This window comes from Stigmatopora nigra, chromosome 2 (genome assembly GCF_051989575.1).
Source record: "Stigmatopora nigra isolate UIUO_SnigA chromosome 2, RoL_Snig_1.1, whole genome shotgun sequence".
Classification (NCBI taxonomy): Eukaryota; Metazoa; Chordata; class Actinopteri; order Syngnathiformes; family Syngnathidae; genus Stigmatopora; species Stigmatopora nigra.
Window position 1 is genome coordinate 14,285,764 of NC_135509.1, and position 24,483 is coordinate 14,310,246.

At 39.2% G+C, this 24,483-nt stretch overlaps 4 protein-coding genes across 4 annotated transcripts; 3 read left to right on the forward strand and 1 right to left on the reverse strand.

The window, feature by feature from the left end:
* The first annotated feature begins 10,696 nt into the window (after positions 1–10,696).
* LOC144192063 (thromboxane-A synthase-like) lies at positions 10,697–15,389 on the forward strand. Its single transcript, XM_077711090.1, has 14 exons — positions 10,697–10,912; positions 11,638–11,741; positions 11,883–11,976; positions 12,062–12,114; positions 12,190–12,286; positions 12,359–12,475; positions 12,557–12,645; positions 12,709–12,857; positions 13,040–13,170; positions 13,236–13,529; positions 13,606–13,694; positions 13,766–13,903; positions 14,624–14,786; positions 14,917–15,389. The coding sequence occupies exons 2-14, from the start codon at positions 11,647–11,649 to the stop codon at positions 15,001–15,003; spliced, it is 1,596 nt and encodes a 531-aa protein (XP_077567216.1). The 5' UTR covers positions 10,697–10,912; positions 11,638–11,646; the 3' UTR covers positions 15,004–15,389.
* LOC144192070 (protein mono-ADP-ribosyltransferase PARP12-like) lies at positions 14,788–21,443 on the reverse strand. The gene is made up of 9 exons (XM_077711101.1): positions 21,031–21,443; positions 18,083–18,215; positions 17,634–17,901; positions 17,443–17,541; positions 17,184–17,328; positions 16,411–16,576; positions 16,094–16,326; positions 15,846–15,905; positions 14,788–14,953 (listed from the first exon to the last, which is right to left on the reverse strand). Exons 1-9 carry the CDS (start codon positions 21,351–21,353, stop codon positions 14,938–14,940), a joined length of 1,443 nt encoding a protein of 480 aa, XP_077567227.1. The 5' UTR covers positions 21,354–21,443; the 3' UTR covers positions 14,788–14,937.
* LOC144192083 (uncharacterized) lies at positions 19,461–20,752 on the forward strand. The gene is made up of 3 exons (XM_077711121.1): positions 19,461–19,606; positions 19,696–20,198; positions 20,510–20,752. The coding sequence occupies exons 1-3, from the start codon at positions 19,591–19,593 to the stop codon at positions 20,543–20,545; spliced, it is 555 nt and encodes a 184-aa protein (XP_077567247.1). The 5' UTR covers positions 19,461–19,590; the 3' UTR covers positions 20,546–20,752.
* A 193-nt stretch (positions 21,444–21,636) lies between the features above and the next one.
* On the forward strand, positions 21,637–24,445 carry cfap263 (cilia and flagella associated protein 263). The gene is given in 8 exon segments (XM_077735691.1): positions 21,637–21,689; positions 22,494–22,734; positions 22,811–22,948; positions 23,647–23,760; positions 23,861–24,007; positions 24,064–24,243; positions 24,245–24,280; positions 24,359–24,445. Coding segments are annotated over 8 exon segments (996 nt in total).
* Positions 24,446–24,483: the final 38 nt, after the last annotated feature.

Genomic DNA, 24,483 nt, shown 5'->3' on the forward strand with positions numbered 1-24,483 from the left:
ATTTAAGGCATTTGCCCCACAGTGAACCTCTACACTCTACACCATCAGTTGGCTCAAAAGATGTTTCTTTTGTCCAAATTCAAAACAAATGTAATAAGTGCATTTTTTATTGCAATACAATAAAGGGAGTGCAATTTTGTAATTCATGGGAGGGGGGGAGGATTTTGTATGGAACTCTAATGTTGAACATGGTTATTTTAATGCACTTCTGACAATGTTTGCCCAGAACTGAAAAGGGTTTATTTGCTTTAAAATTTGAATTCTAGCAGTGTATCTAATGTTCTGACATTCTAGTTACTACTTTTCTCTATATGTTGAATTGCCATCCATTAGAAATCCCCTTTCTAGTTGCTTGAATACCTTTACAAACTTAGAATGTTATTGATTCAATTAATTACTTGGTAATATTATTCCCATATATTCCTTTTATTTTATAGTTCTTTTTCCAATTATGCAGCAATAGTGGAATCTATGCATAGCGGAGAAAAAATAGTACCAATATTGCATGAACACTTAAATATTAGTTTGATTATCAATAACCAGACACAAAGCCAAGACAGACTCAGTAGGGACATTTTAACCAATTCACTTTCTTCTGAATCGAACAGCACCATCACAATCAACTGATAACACTTTAAAAACACCTGATTGGTGAAAGTGTATCCTCTTCATCGGATGGAATGAAAACCAGCACCCACTGCGCCCTTTGAGGACCAGTTTGGCCACCCGTGGTCTAAGGGAAGGTCCCTAATGGCAGCAGCTTTGGCTGAACACAGCAGTGGAGCCCCCCCTCACTGTGCAACTGTAGAGAACACCGCATCTGTGACAGACTGCAATCATATTGAGACTCCAGCTATGAATTTTCGAAACTCACTCAGAAAAGAAACCTTCCATTGGACATTGGTGGTGTAATCATAAGTAAATAGTAACCTAAAAAAACACCTGGATCAATCTAACAACTAAAGAGTGCAGGTTGGGAAAGTCCAACTTGATAAAGAGTGGGTATCTGTACTACAGTCAAACCCTTTAAACCCCTCATTTCCCCTCTAATACTGAGGATAACTTATCCAGAGAAGTGCTGTGTCAGTCTTCAAACTCTCAAGAAACAGCAGCAGGAGGCAAGAGAGGGTTCCAGAAAGCCCCCACTGATTAAATTGTGTGCAGTTCTCTTGCCACATTCTTGCTTCATAACCAGAACTTCCCAAGAGCGCCGATGTTGCATTAAAATAAAAAAAAAAGAGAACTTATCTGCCACAGTACAGTGGTGGACAGTTATTTTCGTTAAGAGTTTTAAGGCCGATCTTTCTCCTTTGACCCTTCATGTGATTCAGTGCATGGTGTTGCAACCTTTGAACATACTTTAGTCTCTAATCCCCACTTGCTAAAAGTATGTTTTAATACAGTGGGATAAACTTGAGTCCACTCCAAGTTATCAAAGAGTAAAAATAATAAATAAATGAAAAAACAATTCAAAAAATGTAGGCCCTCTTTAATATAGAACACAACAACAGTTCAGTGTAAGTTTAGTTTGCTCTCCAAATGATCAAATACAAGGTTTAATAAGCATTTGGAGCAATTTTCAATGTGTAGGAAAGTGCTATAAATTCATAGGGGTTTGGTAATCTGACCGAAAACCGGGTTTAATCTCTGAATCACCTCTACTTCTTTCTTTCTGATTTTTGCGTTCCCTTTCAGTGGGAACGCCGCCAACAAGCTGCACAATCTAGCACAAGATGTAATGCAAAAAATGTAAGCAAAGGCGTCACAAAAGATCCCCCCATTGATTAGTAACATCCGAGATCAATCAATGAACCAACGGGGGATGCTGTCGCTTTTGATGAAACCTATTCTTCTTGGCTTTGCACATATGGTGCGTGGATGAACTTTAAAATGGGAAGTGCATTCAGGAAGGGATTAGGTCAAGAGGAGGAAGGTAGAAGAAGAAATCAAGACTGCAAAGAAAAGAAAAGACATTCCTTTCAGATGAGGGGATTAAACCTCCTGTGGTTCACATACAAACCATTGGCTCAACATATAGCGATAATTCATGTGCACACTAACCTGGGCCTATTTGGGTTCCTCCTTATGAAATATTCAAATGTTGAGCTTGTCAAAATGATGGGGGCAAAGTTCAATCACGTATGTGTGTGTGTGGTAGTGGAGGTGGTGGGGGCATCCTGCCTAAAGAAGGTCTTAATTAACTGTAAAGTGGGCAAGCTGCAGGCTGCCCCATCGCTGTGCATATCAACGATCTGAGCGCCTTTCCAAGAACATTAGCAGACAAGCCTCCCTTTGTAAGAAGGAGAGTCTATTCAGTGGTGGTCGGTAGAGGCCCTCGGAGCTCCTCATTTCTCTAAGACGAGCTCACACAAGAGTTTGCACATGAATGCTTCTGAGAGCTCGGCCCTGATTTAGAGCGCGAGCTTTTGTCGAATTGCAAGGAGAGAATCTGCCCTGCGTGCAGCAAAAATAGTATTCATTTTAGTTGCTGGACTTGGGGTTTAGTACACTCTAGGTTATGATTAAATATACTAAAGCCGTTTGGATTGGACAGTGTATTGAGTCTGTTCATTACAAACCATCTCTTTCAATTCACCATGCTTATTAATTCAACTGCTTACTGACCTCTAGTGGGCATAAGTGGAATTAATTCTTGATATAAAATTGAGGCTTACCTATTTGGGATGCAATGAATTTTATTGTAAGCCTTGCTTTTATAAGCACGTGTTTGTTGTTGTTTCTATTTTCAGAAGCATTCAACACAATCTGATATATGAGAGTCATTTGAACATGGAGGGCATGAGTTGAAGAATGGAAAAAAAATAGTACCGAGTTTAGGGCCGCACGGTAAGTTGAATTTGAAGTGATTGGTCCTCCTGCCTGGCTTAATTGCTGACCTTGAAGTTCTGGCTATCAACTATCTTTATGATTGACAGCATGCAGGCTTACTGACTACCAACAGCTCTGTGGGGAGGTCTGGTCTAGTAGATGTCTGTCCTTTTATTGCTCCCTGAAGCGTCGGCGTGGTGCTCATTGCAGGAATGACGGATGCTTGGTCTGCGCAAATTGATGGAGACCTCGTCTCATTGGACGTATGCAAGACAAACAAGCTGATGGGAAAGGCACATATTTGTGCATGCATGCTCTCTGATGCATTTTTCATGGCGGGAGAACACTCAGCATGCCTTCTCTATCATACAGAGCATTGCATACATGTTTGTTGACTTTTATCCTACTGTAACTCAAAGGACATTGTTGCTTTCAATCCCATTCACACTCATTGGTTTGTTATGATATCCAACCTGAAGATGAACATGATCATTTATCATGACTGAATTGGATCAGAAGGGATTTTAGCCACAAAGCACTGTTTAAAATGTCTCCTCTCCAAAAAGTGTTTATAAAAGGAGAGAGGAAGTTAATTTCTTGCTTGAAAGGCATGTTAATTACCAAGAGCCAAGCTATGGGACTTAAATAGTCACTGCTAGCAGTCTTTACCATTACAGCTCCCAACAGATCCCACAAAACCCCAAATATATCAGTCAAGGAGTTTGTTATGTGTGATCCTACATGCATAAAAAAAGACCACAGTGTACCTCATCAAAAGATTAACCATGCAGGCCTTTTTCTATTTACTGTTTGGAACATTCCCATGTCCAAGAAAAGAAGGATGTGAGAAATGACAATCATTATAAATTTAAGGTAGAGGTTTTTATATTCATACTTTAAAATTGGATAATTCCTCGTTGTGGAAGAACAAGAAAATGTAGAATGTTCCTCTGATTCTAAATTGTCTGGAACATTATGTCCGTGATATGGTCACTAAAGAATATGGCAGACAATTGGACTCGAGTTACAAATTTGATGACTTACAACACAACTATGACTAGCTTGGGTTGGGAGGGTTCAAAACTTAATTTAAGGAGTCCTCAATCGACAATTTTGACAATCTTGACTTGACATAACCCATGTGACTCGACTCAACGTGTACACACTACAGAAATTGGCTTTGGACTTGCTTGAAACCCGGACCAAATGACTTACAATTTGCTCGTGACGCGCATCAAAATGACTGGTGCAATTTGCTGCACAATTTTCTGGTCCTGGCAGAGAAACCAGGAAAAGACTGGCTTAAAAAAATGTGATAATAGAAAATTTGGGACCTCACTCAACAGGGTCACCAGGGTGCCCCATGGAGCCGAGTCTCGGCATTTACAATTTATTCTGTTTACGTAGGGAATCAATCCAAACGCAACAACTTTAGTGTTTGAATTTTCTATTTCTCTCCAACTGTGCTTCAATCTGAAGAGGATTGTCAAACACCAAGCTCTGTTATTTTAGAAGGTGGGCAGACGGACTACTGTGGATTCAGGGTTGTGTGAAAAAAAAAATCATTTTGAATCTTATGGCTTCAATTCCGTAAATTGGAAATCCTATTTTCTAGAGACCCGGTCAGTCACTAGCCCTGGGAATGGTCATCATTTTTCTCCCCCTTTATGGTTCCCCTGGCCACATTTCATGCCATAATTTGGTCATATAAAATGCAGCTTGATACAGCACATGTAGAAGCTTTTATGCCAAAAATAGAAAGTGAGAGTTGTGTGAAATCCTTTTAAAAATGTATCAGTAATTTAATACATTGGCATAAAGTTCAAATATAAAAAAAGACAGCTGTGTGTGGCTAGCAATTGAAATGCCATTATCCCAATACACCTCTGTGGCAGCTAATGACAACCAGACACAAGCGTCAAACATAGTTCAGAGGTCACAAGTCTACTCTTGTTTTAATCATTGTGTATATTAGCTTAGATCTGCGCCAAAACCTGTTAAATGTCAAAGGGGGGATGAAGCTAGATGAGAAAAACACACGTAACACAAAAAAATCAATGCTTCCTGCTCTTTTTTTCTGCCTTCCGTCATCCCAACACACATGCTTACAGCACACCTGAAAGCACCCATTTCACATTTCATTCACTGCCAACCCCTGCCAGCCCAAACGATTTGGACATATATATTATTGTCAATAACAGTGGAACCTCATCATTCACTGCTAACATTCCTAGTTCAAATCGATTGGACTTCTGTCAATGTCAATCCCAGGGAATTAGGTAATTTGCCATCCTTTGGGACATACCAGCAATGGCATCGGCCAAGCAATAACACAGCAGGGCAGATTTTCTCCAACCTTTATCTATTGGTTGGGTGGTTTGAGTGTGTGGGCTGTACTGAAGCCAAGGAATTAAATAATGACTTGAGGAATTGCCAGAGGGCGTAAAAAAAGAGGGAAAAAGGGATGACACTTTTTCCATTTTCCAGCCTTTTGATTCCCTGGTGTAAAGTGGACACAATTAGAATGGGGTAGAGCCTCCCTGAATGGTTTTACTCTATCTGAACCACATGAAAGAGCATAGAGCCAGCAGCAGTAGGTTCCCTACATCTTACCTTCCCCCTATCCCACCTTTTCCTTTGTTCGAATTTCCAGAAACTTCTATTCTGATCTCTTTTATGTTGCCTAATTCTGCCCTCATAGCCATCTCATCGAGTGCATGCAAAATGTATCCAGTAACAAATGTACAAGAACTATCCCAACCTTTGCATGCTGTATACATTTTGTGAAGGACACCTGTTCGTTTCATCTTGAGTTTTATGTTCCTCATATATATACATATATCTTGATTTATTAATATTTGGCCAAAAATAGTAACCAGCCCTATAAAAGGCTAAGAGTTATGAAAATTCTATTCAAGACATTCTAATAATGCCCATTTTGCCCGTATTTCTGAATAATGAATTCAATTCCATTTATGACTTTAAGGAAATCGGTTTTAGTTTTTGAAGTATTGTGGAGGGTCACTTGAAAAAGTCATTAATAAATGTGTTAACCAATTTTGCAAAATGTATTTTGGAATTAAAAATGTATACCAGCAAGAGATTAAAATATTTAAAAAAAAATCTAATGGCAGAAGGAAATTGAATTATACAGAGTCGTTCCTTTGCATAGCTAATTTTACATAAAGTGGAACCTTGAAGGTCAAATATAATTGAATGGGTGACGGCGAGTCACTTTCAAAAGGTTCAAATTTCAATTTGTGGCATTTTGACTTGAGCCTTGACAAGAACATTGACAAATAAAATGTGTTACACTGTTGATGGCGGAGTCATTTCCTGACAGAGTCATTAGTTGTAAAATAAAAGAAGCTTAGGTGCTTGGACTAGCTGTACAGAAAAGTATAATTACCCATGAGACACGAGGAGCAGGGGTGGAAAGAAATGGTCATTTAAATAGGGTGGTAATTGTAATTATACTCTTCTGAAGCAGTATTGCCATAGCAACCGGAACCCCTGATGGTGACAGTGAAGGAGGATTCATATGTGACAAATAGGAGAATATGTAGCTGCGATGGTGAATTCTGTCAAATTGGAATAAATTACCTGTAGGAAAGACTACTCTTCATTTTACACTTCTATCTGGCTTTCCATCTTTCCCCATTTTCTTCCAATTTCATATTCATCCTTTAAAACTCCCTCTTTTCTCATATAACACAGTTTGTTTCACATCATCCCTAATCATCCAAGGTTTTCTTTTCTGCTGGAAAACATCCCGTTTTATATCACTCATTAATCACATGCAGTTTACAAATAATCTTTCCTTATTTTAAGTCCTCTGGATTCATTTTCTACAACTAGTAAATGGGTATGAGCTTATGTTATAGTTTTTGTTCTGGCCACATAGTAAATGAAAACAGAGCAAGATGACACATGACTCACTGGTTTGATGAACAGGTTTTCCTACATTTCCTAAAATGCTGCAACTCTTTGATATGATGTAAATGTCTCCATAAGGTCAAGATTGTTTTTTTAATAAGGTAGATGACATGAATGTTGCTAATAGAGCTCAACATTCAGATTCTGGATTCTGTTTTAAATCCTCATTCCTACTGAAAGATTTATTAACAAATGACCGGAAAGGCCAATGTGTCTAAATCATCACTTTAACATATTATCACATTCTATGAGTGATGTATTAATTTGAAAATGTGTCAAAGAACTGGTCTTGCCACACCCCAGCTGCTTACCTGTTCTTCTTCATCTGTTCCACCATTTAGTCTGCCACGGCCTTTAATCCAACCAGATCCTGTCATGCTCAAGTAAGTTAGCACAGAGGGAGGCTCATCCATTTTAGGGAATAGTATAGAACAGGCAGGGGTGGGCAGACCAGTCCTCGAGAACCATTATGGGTGCAGGTTTTTGTTCCAACCGATCCAGCACAGACACTTTGACCAATGAGATTGCTGCAGAAAACGAGAAGCACCTGACTGCACTGGTAGGACACCAGATTGGTGAAAAGATGTCCTCTTTATGGATTTGAATGAAAACCCACACCCACTGCAGCCCTTTGTGGAATAGTTTTCCCACCACTGGTATAGAACATTAAATAATAAGTCCTCCAACTAAGGAGACTGCAGCTGAATTAATCATATTGTATCCTGTTGACCAATTTTCAAATCATCTTTTATTTTAGCATACATTAATGTTGTTGTTAATTCATGAGACATTTTACATCAGGGGTGTCAGACTCGGCTTAGGTTTATGTGGGCCGGACCATTTTAGATATAATATTTCGATTTTTTAAATAAATGGATTAAAAGAACTGGATTAAAAGCCCTGAATATTCAGTTTTTATAGATCTAAAGCAATGTTTATTCTAGCTTTTTTTAATTATATATTTTTAGATTTTACAAAATGATTTTTTAAACTAAAAACACAGAAAAAATGGATGAAAAAATACAATTATATGATTTAAAAGGGGGAAAATCAAGAAATTTTATAAACATCTGTACTCTTAATTTTAATTTGATCCTAAAACAGAAAGTCAGCACTCATGAATTACTTTCCCGGGCCACACAAAATGATGCGGCGGTGCAGATTTGGCCCCCGGGCTGCCAGTTTGTTGTCCATATCAATGATATCAAGATGTGCTAATTCAGTTTAGTGCATCATTTGTGAATATTTAGAAAAAGATAACACAAATGCAATTCCTATTTTCATGATGTTGCATTAAGCATCCAGCCTCAACAGCTGCATGTTAATGAATAAATAAATTCATTTGAGCTGGCTTGATCCACCACCATCAGTCGACATCTCCCCCTCTTGGTAATGACCTCCATAATGGTGCAGACTTTAACGAGATTTTAATTGATTTAGCTGCTGGATTTGTTCTGCACGCCTCAGACAAAGAGAGGTGAAGTAACAATTTCAAGTAGGCGGTCGGTTGCCCGTGAGTTGGATGAATCGTTGACTGCCAAAGACATCGTGAGACGTCAAATCCATTAAATTGGGAGAGCAGGAAGTGATCATTTCGTTTAAATGGATTGGATGCCTATTGCTGGAATGACACTGACAGAGTGGGGAAAATCTTTGCATTGCAAAATCACATCATTTTGTCTGTTTCTATTATTCTATATTGTATATAGTAATAAAATGTGATTCTCTGCTAAATATTTTCCTAACATATTAAAGAAACCTGATTTTACTTGCCGGTGCTGCAAGAATTCCAAAGAGTTGAACTCCTAATATTTAGGCAATATTTAAGTTATGTAATATTCAATAAAATTTTCACGGAATAAGCATGTTATCGGGGAGTTTCTTATGACAGAATACCACAATATTAAATAATTGTCTGTACTGCTTATCCTCACAAGGGTTGCAGGGGCTGCTGTAGCCTATCCTAGCTGACTTTGAGACAAGGTAGGGGTTGTCCTGAATTGGGGGCCAGCCAATCACAGAGCACGAGGAGACAGACAACCATTCACGCTCACACTCATACCTAAGGGCAATATAGAGACTGTTCACCAGCCTACCATGCATGTTTTTGAAATCATACATACATTGTCATAGAGAAGTATCAATTTCTGAGGGATTGGAGGACAGATCATTTCAATTCCAAGTGACCAGTGTCAAAGGCATTTGACTCCCTCTCTTCCAAAAAGTTGCATTTGTTTTGTTTGTTAGATTATCCCTTTGACCATTTTCAAAGATACTTGTTTGAAAACCTTCTCCCTTCGATCCCCATCCAGGTCGTACACTACAGTATACTCCATTTCTGGGTAGCATGGCGACCGGAGGCCAGGATCAAACATTAGAGGAGGGGAAGTCCATAATGGCAGTCAGTTGTTCTTTCATCTCTCCTCTACCATCCTAGCACATGTGCACCAATTCTTCATTCCCCCTCCCACCAGCTGAGGGGGTCCATACAAAGAAAGCTGTCGGCGGGAAACTCTCTTTGTGGCCTGCAACTGTGTTTCTATTCTGCTGTAAATGATTTATCTTTGGTAACAAAACAGATCAAAGCAAACTTAGATATGCGCTCTAATTTGATATTCATCTCCTCCCCCTGATAAATATACAGACTGCCTTCATGTCAGCATTTTCTCTCTCACGGGATTTTATAAGCTCACAAAAAGTGTGATTTCACATTGCAACAAATGGCTTCATCGGTTATTTCCTTTAAGACACCCTCCTTTGTTTGTTCAAGGTGGACAGTATTAACAAAATTGGATGGGTGGGTCTGGATGTAACTAAGAGTTCTTGTCAAATCATTTCACACTAGTTCTTGGGTTTTCTCAGTGCAGGGTGCAAAACTATTGTTAATTAACCTTAGCACCTAAACCCGACTCTGTGTTTCTTGGTTATTAATTGGGGAAGGTGAATGATCCTTTTCAGTTGAAATAGATTGTGTCTAACTCCAATCAATCGCACTGAAAAATGATCATTCACTGCTCGCCCTCAGGGATGATACCCATTGGATGTCTGCTGCCGTCAATAGACTGAAACAGGATCATACATTGCCAAGTTAAAATGGATTAGACACCTATCGCCGTCAATGGCACAGCAACAAGATCATTCAGATGGACAACCAAGCAGAGAGGCGAAGAAGATCCCTGTGAAGAAGTGTGCCGGCTAATCCCCTCTATGCCCTCTTGAGGCCCCACCCTGACGTCAGTGTTATTTCTGTCCATCTCTAAGCCAGCGAGGGGTTATCATCTCTAATGCATTATTCACACATGCCTGTATCCACCAAGACAGGTTTTACCTGAAGAGGACAAAGCAACAATAACTCTTGCCTGACTCACAAAGCCCTTATTTGAGAATAGCACAGAATCTGATTTGACGTAGAATCTGTATTCATCCGTGTTATTGACTGACATAACACTATGTAACATAACTAATAATATTTTTGTCGCCCCTTACTTAGAAGTCACTCTACCAGAGATGGAATACTCTTTATTGATAACAGTTGATTTAAGGTTTTGAAATCCAACAGCAGAAGATGATCCTGCTGGAAAGCCCCATAGTTGTATTTTCATCTTGATTAACACCTAAAATAAATTTCGTACATGCAAGTAATAAAGACTGCTATAAACAGAATTATGAAAAGAATTACAAAAAAACAACATTTTTTTAAACAGGTAGGCAGAACATACATAAAATTCTGCGTGAATCTTAATTATGTTCATGGTAACATTTAAACATGCACTGAAAAATGAATCACTACAATGACAGTTTTTTGTTATAGTATTGGGTAAACGAAAGTCAACAATATTTTAATAAGCTTTTACTTAGGTACAGTGCCCTTGCTTGAACCTACCTTCCTTAACTGTAATACTCTAACTGAACACTAGATGGTGTTGTTTTACTTTTGCCTCTGTTCGCCTGCCCAAGCGATGACGTGACGAAGAAAGGGAAGCACTGGCATATCATAATTATGAGATTCGGATCATGTTAAACTTACTTATTTATTTCAAAATACAGAGAAAACGTGAGCACTTACGTGATTTCAGATGAGGTGAGAACTATCGAGGGACACGATTGTTTTGTAACCAGACACTGCTTAAAAGAACAGATCCGGAAGGTCAGTATCGATGGAGGCGTTTCCATTCCAATGTTTACATGTCAAATCGAGGTTTCCCATCAAAATTAAATGAAACCCCTTCCATTCAATTACGGCATCTGCTTCATAATGTTCTCTCATGATTATCACGGGATTATGTTTTTTTTTCTTTTTTAGATTGTTCACGTTTAATATTGTGATCTAAATACATGCGCAATATTACCGATCTGCTTACATCACTGTACCTTGTTAAATGTCTGCCAATGGTTTCTTAATTTTTGATTAAATTTTTATCCTAACGTGGTTCAAAACCATTATCCTTGCTATCATATTTTTTTCTGTGGTTACATTGATAGCATTTTAACTGAATTGAATGCCTTTATTGTCATTATAAAATTGCAATGACATTTAAAATTTAAATAAACAGAGTGCATACATACATAAGTAGTCATAAAAAAGATTTATATTCAATAAAAATGAAGTGACGTAAAAAAAAAAGCATATGAGGTACCTACGGTGTTTTAGTGGAAGTATCAAAGTGCAAGTTAAAAATTTGCAGTGCTAAGACGGAAGTAAAAGTCTGAGAACATTCTTTCTTGATATGCATCTGGCAGTGTGATGATGTTTTAGTGACTGTACTAAAGTCTCGATTAGTTCCTCTGTGAATTTGTAAGTTCTTAAGTCTAATAATGACATAGAACATTTATTATTCAATTCAGGCCAATTGTGTATTTTTTTTTTTTTAGGATTGCATCATGGAAAGTGTAGGTGACATTCTAAAGACATTCCACACAGACTTCAGTGGATTAACTGTGACACTGGGCCTCCTTTTTCTTGTTCTACTGTACTGGTGAGCTTGGATTTGATATTCGGATTCCTTCTACAATCACATTGTTGGTAGTCGAAGTAGATCAGACATCTAATGATAAATGTGAGGAGAAAATGCCAGTATGTGCTGCATTTATTTTCTCTTTGTTTTTGTTGTTGTTAGGTATTCAACTTACCCCTTCTCAGTCCTCACCCGATGTGGAATCAAACATCCAAAGCCAGTTCCCTTCTTTGGCAATCTGTTCCTATTTCGACAAGTCAGTTACATGTTATAACTTTGCAAATGCAATACAAGTGTGCATATTGCTTTTATGATCCCTTTTGTTCCATTTGTCAACTCAGGGTTTTCTCCATCCCATGTCTGACCTGATAAAGACATATGGTCGAGTTTGCGGGTACTTCAACATCATTTCTCGGTTATTTGTGCCTTGACTTAAGTGTTATTAACGCGTCTTCCCGTCGTCTTTTAGCTATTATTTGGGAAGGAGAGCAGTGGTGATCGTAGCAGACCCCGACATGCTGCGACAAGTGATGGTGAGGGATTTCAGCAGTTTTCCCAACAGAATGGTAAGTGCAATCCACAATCCAACATAATGTTGTTTAAATGCAACTGGTGAAATGTTGTTCCCTTAAATGTAGACCAATCGCTTTGCCAACAAACCTACGAGCGATTGTCTGCTCATGTTAAAGAACGAACGGTGGAAAAGAGTCCGTAGTATCTTGACACCATCCTTCAGTGCTGCTAAAATGAAAGAGGTGATCCGAGGTTATGAGTCCAATGAGTTCATGAACGTATGGAAAATTTGTGCTCATGACGAGCCATTTATGCTCCAGTAGATGGTTCCACTCATCCAAACAGCGACAACTGCCCTGATGAACAATTTGGATGTCTATGCAGAGTCAGGGGAGGCTTTTGACATTCACAGGTGAATGCAAATGTCAAACAAGAAAAGATGGAGCATTCCGGTGACTTCCTCTTTTGGTCTCAGGTGTTTCGGGTGCTTCACCATGGATGTCATAGGCAGCGTGGCGTTCGCAACGCATGTGGACTCTCAAAACAATCCGGACGACCCCTTTGTCCGTCATGCTCAGATGTTCTTCTCTTTTTCTTTCTTTAGGCCCATCATGCTGTTTTTCAGTAAGGATAATTTATTTTTTCCCTCTATGTAATTATAACATGTCTTGGGAGAAATTTGTTAGTGTAATACACTTAATCATTTGTGGGAGAACTTTACTTTGGCCTGGGCAGAGAAAAAAAAAGAGAAATTACACCAATGAGTGAAGTTTTTCTGGTAAATTTGCAAAAAATGTGTTTCACAGTTGCTTTTCCACACATCATGGCTCCACTGGCAGGAATCATCCCCAATAAACGCCGTCGCCAAATGAACGAGTTCTTCATCAATAGCATTCAAGGGATCATCAGAATGCGGGAGGAGCAACCTCCTGAGCAGGTTTGAGACCATCTTCTTAAATGTACAAATGGAGATGAAAACATATTGACTGCATCAATACGCAGAGGCGACGGGATTTCCTCCAGCTGATGTTGGATGCACGCAGCAGCCAAGACGCAGTTTCTTTGGAGGACCTCGATGCCGCCGAATCCGAGCATGCCATTCCAGAGTCGTCTGCTCGTCGTCCTTCAAAAAAGGCAATAACGGAAGACGAGATCATCGGCCAAGCTTTTGTCTTCCTGCTGGCCGGCCATGAGACGAGCAGCAATACTCTGGCCTTCACGTGTTACCTCCTGGCAATCAATCCGGAGTGTCAATGTCAAGTGCAGGAGGAAGTGGATGATTTCTTCAGCAAACACGTGAGCTTTTTTAGGTTTTTTTGGTTGTTGTCTGTCTCATGAATCTGGCTATTCATCTTGTGACTTATCACTTTAGGAGTCCACTGACTACACCAATGTCCAGGAGCTGAAATATTTAGATATGGTTGTGTGCGAAGCATTAAGGCTCTATCCTCCTGGTTTCAGGTAGATGCAACGACAATTAGAATTCCAAAAGGATACCAAGACTAAAAAAGATTTTCACGACTTTGTTCAAGGTTTTCTAGAGAAATTGAACAGGACTGCATCGTGAATGGAGTGCACCTCCCAAAAGGAGCCATGGTGGAGATCCCAGTAGGATTTCTTCACTATGACCCGGAACACTGGCCTGAGCCAGAAAAGTTCATCCCTGAAAGGTATATATATGTTCCATTAGCCTATCAAGCCAGCCTGACTTTGGCTATGTACAATTTATTTGGTCTAGTCTGGTATTTTGTGTTTAGGGCTGAATTTCACATTTGATGACCAAAGCTGCCTCTAATAAGCACAGGCATCACAAAGTGTAATCTCACGTGCTGTGATTGGTCGATTGATATTGAACCGTGGCGAAAACTGAATTGAAACCACAGAATAGCAGACTGGCTTGGCAGGCTAATATTACAACATATCATCTCATCTCATTTTCTGAATCGTTTCATTCTCATTAGGGTCGCGGGGGTGCTGGAGCCTATCCCAGCTGACACTGAATCGGTCAGTCCCAGGGCACAAGGAGACAAACAACCATTTAAGCTCACACTCATATCTAGGGGCAATTTAGAGTGTCCAATAAGCCTACCATGCATGTTTTTGGAATGTGGGAAGAAACCGGAGAACCCGGAGGAAACCCACACAGGCCCGGGGAGAACATGCAAACACCACACAGGTGGACCGATCTAGACTTGAACCTAGGGCCCCATAAATGTGAGGCCGACTCGCCAACCACTCATTCCACCGGGCCGCCTTATTCCAACATAATCATCATTTTCTTTAATGAACTGAAATGTGACATCCTGGTAGTTCATTAAAGAAAATGATGATTATGTTGGAATAAGAAATGAAATGATTTCACCCAAACACCTCGTGGGATTCTTCTCTAGGTTCGCGCCAGAAGCTAAAGTCGGTCGGCATCCGTTTGTGTACCTCCCTTTCGGGGCGGGACCACGCAATTGTGTGGGAATGAGGCTCGCTCAACTGGAGATCAAAGTGGCTCTGGTGCAACTCTTTCACAAGTTCAACATCACAACCTGCTCTGACACAAAGGTGGGCTCACCAATATTTTATTCAATGTCATTGACACCAAACAAGGAAACCATGCAGCAATCATTTGCTATGTATCGCCATCAACGGCAGTTTCCAAGTTTATACAATTGAAACATGTTTTCTTTTCCAGATTCCACTCGAGTTGAAGTCATCAAGCACCCTTGGACCTAAAAATGGAATTTTTGTCAAGATTACAAGGAGAGATCTGAATTCTTAGTTACTTGCCATCTTTAAGCTGCTGATTTAGTTTTATTAGCAGACATTTGTATTTGAGTTACTGTTAGGTCTGATGACATGCTGATTGCATACAGACATTTCTTATGGATGGCCACAGCTAACAATCGATTCACATGACAGATTTGACACAAGACTTTCACAATGGCAGCGTTCCGCTCAGACCACTGAGAGGACATTCTTTTTTAACAATAGGGAAAATAATTATGTTTCTAAAATAGTCATCAGAATGATGAACGCATTATGCTGCTAAATTTTGACAAAATAATGGGTTTTTTTTTGAGAAAATGAGAAATGCCTTGTTTTTTTGTCAAGAATTTGAGGACTATGTATATTCTAAAATCTACATTAAACTATACAATATAACTATTCATTTTTCCCAGTTATTCAATGTGCAACAATAAGTTCAAAATTGAATTTTACATACCCTAACACATTTCTCAGCTTTAATTAAATAAAATCTGCACATTTAAGTCTGTGGGGAGCAATGTTCCCTCTAAACTGCACAATTGCGCACTACTCTCGTCTTCTCTGCGCAGCAGCAATCATATGGCGCGCAGTAAATAAAATCCAAACTTTTTTTTTTACCCCTTTTTCTCATGATGGCGCCGTTTACGCGGTAGCCAGTTGTAGAGAGACACATTAGAGAGAGCCAAAACCCGTAAATAATTGTAAATGGGCAGAATAGTAATGTATTTTTGATTTATAGAAAGTAGGTGAAGTGTCTTTCATTTACACTTTCCTTTCAGGTTAGGTTTCTGTCAACATTTTTTTATGATGGCATATTTGTGCCTCTGAAGAAAATGAAAGAAAATGCTGACTTACACAGGTGTTTTTTGGTGTGCATCGGAATGAGCACCAGCACTCCTTTTGTCCTTTGTTTCTCTAGACCAGGACAAAAACGAAAGAAAAAAACCATGTCATTTGAGCCCCACATCCAAAGTTTAGTCTCAAATACAAGACTAGTGACACAAACAAATAATAAATTGGGTTCAGGCATATTCATTGAAACAACAGGAGTCCATGAGAAAATGAAGACGATCAGAATGTATTAAGAAAGAAAATACAATTACTTCTCCAGCAAGGCCTTCATATCAGAAGGGGACACAAAGTATGGTCTCCTCCGAACCTCCCGCCTGGTAAGACTGTTGATATTTTCCTGATACATCCGTTGAGTTCCTGCTTGACTGAAGCGAATCACATAATCTTCTTCACCAGCAGAGAAAGCTACTTGGCCCTTTTGGTTTTCCATGTATTTATTTTCCAGCTCCTTGGAAGTGATAGTGGTCTCCGTGTTAGAGGGGCACTAAAGAGACAAATGAGAAAAATCCATTTGAGGGTCCCATTTTGCAACATTTAAACTTTGGCCGAGCCAAGAACCTCAGCTGACCTCTTCAAACTCATGCCATTGTCCATCGAGAGCCTTCCAGTACCAGATCCAGCGTGTTGTCAGAATAAAGTGATCGGACTTGGTGACAGAGGACGGTGAGGACAGGCGGCGCACATGAGAATCATTACAAGTCATCCCAATGAAGTCCACCAATTGTCTTGGCGTCCTTAAAGAAAATAGTCGCAACGTATTTCACTGGTACAAGCAAATTAAATGCCGTAGTAAAGTTGCATGGAGACATTTGTCTATATAATAACTTTTGGAATGAATACTCCAAATATTTGCAATAAATTACCCAATAACTTTTAGAGGGTGGCCAGGGGATTAGTGGTTAGCGTGTCGGCCTCAAAGTGGGATTCCTGGGCTCAAATCCAGGTCGGTCCACCTATGTGGAATTTGCGTGTTCTCCCCGGGCCTGCGTGGGTTTTATCTGGGTAATGCAGTTTCCTCCCACGTTCCAAAGACATGTATGGTACTGATTGGACACTCTAAATTGCCCCTAGGTATGCGTGTGACCGTGAATGGTTGCTTGTCTTGTGTGCACTGCGATTGGCTGGCCACCAATTCAGGGTGTCGCCCCGCCTCTGGCCCGAAGTCAGCTGGGATAGGCTCCAGCACCCCCCCAGTGAGGAAAAAGCGCTTCAGAAAATGAGATGAGATAACTTTTAGCTCACAAAACTCTCATCAAAAGTGTATATCTACTTCAAATTCTATTTGAATGTAAAGGAAACAAAAACACAGGTGAATGCAAGGAAAATACATAATATACAAACCTCTGGTATTCATCATTTGACTCTTTTGCTGGGTCACAATAAGCCTTCTCAATGGCCTCCATGTCATTTAAGTCCTTCCAGGAACTAGAACTTTCCAAAACCTGCCATCTATAAGGTAATTGCCAGTGTTGGCGGACACAATTCTCTGCCAGGAATGTCAAAAACAGGATTTAAACAGCAACAGACTGCAATTGGTTCTGCAGAGAGCAAAATTCGGAATTGAAACAAAATCTGAGAAGGGGATTCTTGGGATTTTTACCGTTGTAAGTACAGAGGTTTTTCAGGAAGAAGAGGCAAATCTCCAGCTTGTCAGAATCACTCACTGGTTTTCTTTTCATCATCAATCCAGCAGAAATTCCTAAAAATATTGCACATGACAAACAACACATATTGGACTCAAAGGGTAAACACAAGTGATGGTTATGATTTTTTTTTTTTTAAATTAAATACCAGATGCCGCAGCAGAAGCCCTTTCATAGTCACCCATGATGATGCATTTATTTTTGTATATTTTGGGGAGTGTCATTATGAACCCTAGGCTGAACTTTACAAAACTTCTGTGCCCCTCTGCATTAATCTGGTGGGTTCTAGAACATGACGAGCCTTGTTTGCAGATTCCTGTGGTGATATAGGACTTGCAGATGTGAAGCTTGTGGCACTTAGAGCTGAAGTTGCACAAACCGTTTACTCCCTCACCGAGATTGTAGTGAGAACATATCTAGGGGAAAGTACAGATCCATTTCAACTCAGTGTGCTGATACTAGAAGATTATGTTTCATCTGATATACCAATCCATTTGGACTTGGAACGCCCATTGCAATGAATCACTGCAAGCCCTCCCAGTCAAAATGGCGGTCATTATTAATGGCAGCCATCGAGTTAACGGTTGCACTACTCACCTCAGGAAGAAGGTAAGGATCATTCTGTAATAACAGTTGGAACAGCTGTTTTTCTGAAAGGTTTTGGAGGTCCAGTTTCTTCAAAAGCTCTGCGTTGTGTATGTTAATTGAATGTGGCTGTTTACACTTGGTTCTAAAAAATTAAAAAGGAAAAGTTAAGTGATTTTTTTTATTAAGGGCCTCCTAGTTAGGCAGTTTTATAAGAAATAAATGTTCTCCAGTATAAAATGATGGCACTTGGAGTGTATTTTTCCACTAATATTACCATCTCCATTCCTAGTGTAACATTACAACAGGTACATGTATTTTATTTTATTTTTTACCAAATTGCAATATTTTTTACATGCATGTGTATGGGATTGTAAATTAATCTGAACTTTTCTTTCCCAAATCTAAATTATGACATGAGCATCATGAATTTTTCACTCATTTTCTTGTACATTTCACTATTCTGATACTTTTTAATGCTAATAAACAATGTAACACACGATCATGCAAGCCTTTAGAATGATTTTTGTGTCTAAAACCTGTACTGACTATAAATTAAAAGAGGCTGAATGCTCAAAGGAGGAAACCGGGTGACAAGTGTTTGGCATGATGAATCGATAATCAGGATTTGCGGAATGTTGCATATTCCTGTTTTAGAGGTTTTGCTTTACATCATTCTCAAAGTTCACCATTTGTCCTTTCACATTGTATTGCCACATAGAAATGTGCAAATTCATTATCTACATTTTTTTCCATTTTTCCATTCACTATTACACTAGTCGTGAGGGTGCAAAAAAAATCAACTTAGTCACTTACTGTTTTGTTAATGTTTGTTTGCTAATGTTTTCCATTACACGGAAACCTGTCATCTGAGTGCAAATGACTGGGTGCGGCTTTTTGGTATTTTTGTTGTCGCGATTGAATACGGAAGACAAACAGGTGCTCCTCAGTGAACAAACAAGCACAGGTAAGCTTTGGTATGATTTAAATACGCATAAAATATATGCTATACTGCTAGAAAAAATGATATAATTGAACATAAGGAACTTAATCATAATGTCTGTTACAAAAATATTGCTTTGTTTGGTTTCATACAAATAGTGTACAGACCATAATAGTCAGACATTTGTTTTACGTTGATTGCCTGCTTGTGTACTGTTTTGTAAAACAAGCTTTGTTGTTCTACTTCATTGTTATTTTTCAATGTTTTGCTTTAATATACCGTAAAACCTCTATTTCAACGGCATGCCGTTCTATTTTTCCAACTTTTCCCCGTAGTGACGTTCAATTAAAGGTCCCGTTCAATTAGAGGGTGCCATTCTATTTTTCAATTCTTCCACCAAGGTGCCATTTTATTAAAAGTGCCACTCAAATAGAGGTTTTACGGTAAATATACATTTTATTATTGGTTTTTACTTTGTCTATGTCTTGTTTCTTGGGGGAATTTAAAAAACCAACAAACTGACATTGAATTATCTTCATGTTTTTCCAGAATTTACGACAAATCCCGACGTATAAATATGTGGCCATATCAAGGTATCCAGGCATATATGCACATGATTCTATGATTCGTGGGTGATTACATGTTGCTCAGTGAGAGTGAATATCATGTGTATAATCCTCAGGTTCATCGAACCCAGCTTATCCTCCTGGCCACAACCCCGCAGACCCTCCCCCCTACTCATCTTTGTATCCCCAACCTCCTCAACATCAACAATACCCGCCACCCCAATATCCATCAGGTGTCAACCCAGGCATATTACCCAAGGCCTCCCAGGTTGCGAAATCTAACCCAGGATTTTCCGGACCGAACCCCAACCCGTTAGCACCCCCTGGGTATGCGGTAGCAACCACTGGATATCCGGTAGTGCATACTGGATATCTGGTAGCCCCAGCAGCAGTCATCCAACCCGTGGTGCCCCAGTGCAACCCAATAGTCTACCACCACTACCAGAGCCATTACTCCCATAGGGGGATTAACCCGTTATATCCCATAAACAGGGGTAGTACTGGGGGTGGCCTAGCAGGCTTGGCCATGGGACTGTTAACACACAAAGTCCACAAAAAGTTGAAGACAGAAAAAAAGCTGAAGAAGATGCAGAAGAAGCATAAGTATAATGACTATAAGGTGAGGCTAACATCACCCCAGACATTGCATTTCTTGGAATTTCAATTTAAACAGTGTCTGAATAGAGCAACAACAACAAAACTATACTCTGTGACTGTTTTTGAACTTACAACTTTTGAGACAATTTGACCATATTGCTCGTGATTTGACTTCTATGTTATTTCGCAACTGCCTACCAATGGCCAATCATTTTTTTTTTTAATCTACCGTATTATATGATACATTTAAAACATTTTTTGGTTCAATCAATCAACATTCATTCATTCTTTGTATTGCATTGCATTAATAATCTGATTTATCTTTCCTAACAGTGCTACTCATCGAGCAGCTGTAGCGACTGCGACTGAGATCAACACTTACAAGACCATCTTACAAATTAACACAAGCTGAAAAACTGCTCAGATCTAGAATCCTATATGTTAACACAATTTCTGCTCAAAGGCATTACCTATTCTTTTTTTAACTGGATTTGTGAAAGGTTGTGTATCTCTCTTCTACAAGTTATGTCAGAACACTCTTTAAATACAGCTCTTCGGTCTTTTAAGTCACAATAAGTCATTATTATTATGATTCAATCATTTTCTGTCCCCCTTAGGGTCATGGGGTGCTGGAGCCTAGCCAACTATGGGTCACATGCAGAGGGCAAAGGGAGCGGGACAACCATTAACGCTAACACTCACACGGAGAAAAAAACACTTCCCCAAATGAGATATTTCATTAAAAGTCAAGTTTAAAACATTCTGAATGAATTACAAAAAAGAAAAAGGGCCAATTTTCCATTTAAAAAATATAGCAGAACCGTAAATAAATATATTTTAAAAAAATGACTCACCCAAACACGCAGGTCTCCAACACATAAAACTTACACAGGTGCAAACTCCCACACGGTGTTGTGCACTTGTCAGGTTTTTTCTGGCAGATCCGCAAAGACGTTTTGGCCACCAGCACACTATCCAGGCTTAGAACTTCATCCGGCTCGATGGGCAGGACGCCTTTTTGAATAGAAATCTTTTCGTCGTCCGCTAGGATCTTATGAAGGATGGACTTGGCGACGGTGACCTTCTGACTCAGTTTTTCCAGCAAATCCTGAAAAGGCAAACTGCCTTGCTCGTCACACAGGACGCTAAGGATCAAATTGGATACTTGATCGGACATGATGAGAAGATGATGCTCCAGCTTGCGAATAGGAATCCGGTTTTGGACGTAATGAGAGCGATACGCACCCGCCCTGACTATTAAAAGCGCACCCCTCGGAGTGCGTCATCTCATTATTGTCGTTTGGGAAGCTGGTTTCGGTTTCAGTTCCCGTTTTGTGTAAACATAAAAACGAAACTCAATATAGAAGTTGCATTTTCTAAGAATTGCTGTGTAAAAGAGTTGTGCAAGACGCTCCATAGCAACCAGCACGCTGCACCTTGGAAACAAAACCGAAACTTGGATGGAAATACAAAAACTTCAAGACGCCTTCCATTCCCGTATCCAACATCTACAGTAAGTACAATTTTCTTTCATCTAAATCATATAAAATATAAAACTTGACAAACGTGCACTATTTTCTGAATTTAAAAAGTGAACACATCTAATGTTAACTCAAAAATACCAATTTATCCTGTGAAAACATCGATGTGAGCGAAAATATCATTTTGGGGGGTGGTTGTTGTTGTTGTTTTTTTTCTCTTAAATTACAATATTAATTCAATTCACAACAGAAGGATGAAAGTCCACAGGATTGGACGTCTATCAGCGGCAATGGCACTGAAATAGTTAAACCTAGTGTACCATACTGCTTGACAATTGGTAGAGATGTACAAAAAAGAAACTGACTGAATACAGTTGTCATATTCATGTTGCTAGACAAAATATTCGGTATTGAAAGAACAATAATAAGAAAAAAACTGATCAGCTGGCCACCAACTAGTAGCCAAAAAGCAGGTACTGGAAAATGAATGAATATTCAGAAAAAAAACAGCATATATGCATGAAATGTTTAACAAATCAGTACTTATACAGCTGTGTTAGTACTTGCCACATTTTCCTTGGAGTAAAATTGTGTATTTTTTGGATCGCCTGTCCACTAGAACTTCAAATGCAGCACTTTTGGCAGAGAATGAGTTGTTTGAAAGTTTTTTTACATCACATGGACCAACAGGAGACTTTGAACCAGCCAGTGGGTCTGCCGGTAGGTGGAACCTCTCAACTGGAAGATGCAAACATAAGCATAAACAAAACTGAAACTAATCAACTTTTAATTCTGTATCATACCGTTTACTTGAGTTAACTCTAATTCACAACTAGATGCCTTCAAATAATAACATTCCTAGGAGATTCATCTTATCAAATACCTTCATGCAGTTTTGTATTGCTGTGTTGTCAGGATCAAACTTGGGAGCAGATAAATCAGGGCAGTTTGTGCACTGGCCTTTAGCAACTGACCTTGAGACAAAAACTGTGTGTGGCACAAAAGGAAACAGCAGAATTGATAAGAATCCAGCAGAAAGACAAGGAGGAGTCTGAGTGAATTCTGGAAAACTACCATGTATGTGTCAATAAACTGAAATCCGCATCAAAAAGCTAACACGGTGCTTGTTTTCATCCCCGTCACGCTCCTCCAGGTCTCTCTAAAAGAACTGGAGCAACACCGAGCAGACATCCGCAATGAGAAGAGCGACTTTGAATGTAGATTGCTCAAAGCCAGGAAGAAGTCAGAAATGAAAGAACTAGAAAAGCTGCTCCAGGATATGCAAAGTAAGGTAATGGCACCATATTACAGCCCTCATATATAACATAGCAATTGTGTTGTAAAATATTTAACCTTCACAAAGCTGACTTCAACCCTAAAGAACACCTGCATGATAAATTAGAACAAACAGGGAAATTGATGTCTTGGCAGAAAAGGTAAAACAGCTGGAAAATCTAATTAAAACCTACAATTATGAATGGAATATCAGTTAAATTGAGGAGTTGTGAGAGAATACGTTTGACAACATAGTCTATAGCACAGGTGTCAAAGTGGCGGCCCGGGGGCCAAATCTGGCCCGGGAAAGTAAATCATGAGTGCCGACTTTCTGTTTTAGGATCAAATTAAAATAATAGATATAGATGTATATTAAATTTCCTGATTTCCCCCCTTTTAAATCAATAATTGTAATTTTTTAAATTATTTTTTTTCTGTGTTTTTAGTTCAAAAATCCTTTTGCAAAATCTAAAAATATATTTTAGAAAAAAGCTCAAATAAACATTGTTTTAGATCTATAAAAAGCTGAATATTCAGGGCTTTTAATACATTTGTAATTTTAAAAAAAAATCAAACGATTATTTTTAAAATGGTCCAGGCCACGTGAAGTCAAGTTGACGTTAAAGCGGCCCGCGAACCAACCTGAGTCTGACACCCTTGGTCTATAGTATTTATATACACTACCTCCTTCTCCTTGTGTGTACTGACAAAAAGCAGGCGACCCAATGTGATCAACTGAAACTAAAGATCCAAAGCTTGAAGGCGCGGGAGAAGAAACTCCAGTTCAAGCTCCAGGAGAAAAAAACCCAGGCAGAAACAGGACTGGAGGTTAGCACAGGAAATGTATAGAAGAACATTTTTGCACGACATCCCAAATTTAGTGGAACATACTGACCCAAAAGTCATGTGAAAAATATGTCATACCCAGGAACTTTTTTTGGACTACAGTGAGCCCACTGTCGACCTTGAGGAACTCTGAGACAAACATTTGCAAGCAACTAAATGGTGAGGATTCTCAAAACTATTAAACACAGCTACACCGACAGTTGCAATTAAATAATTGACATCTTCACAAGTTAATTCACTCAGATTTCTTTAAAGGTCTCATTTGAAAACTGGACCATTGTGAAGCCAAGACTGTGGGAATTAAATCGCTTCAAATTGTCACTACTCCATATTTTCTACTTGCAGGTGCGTTCAAAGGCCGAGGCCCGGAACAAACAGCTGCAGCGCCAGATGTCCACCTACCAGGCACCTGACGTGATGCATTATATGGACGTCAAGGACAAACACAAACAGCTGCAACAAACCGGTCCGCACTTGGCAGAGGAAAGTTGCAATTGCTGAGGTAAAGGAAGCCAAAGGAAAACATAATTAGAATTGATGGTTTTGTTTTGCTACTTAGTTGCTACTTTGCTTTCCACAGATGACCTTCAAGTCAAAATCCTGCCGCAAAGATGGGGATTTTCCAAATTCAGTCAAGCTACCAGATATAGCACATGGCAAAGCATAAATATTACCGAAACTCAATGCAAAATAGTAGCTATGTCT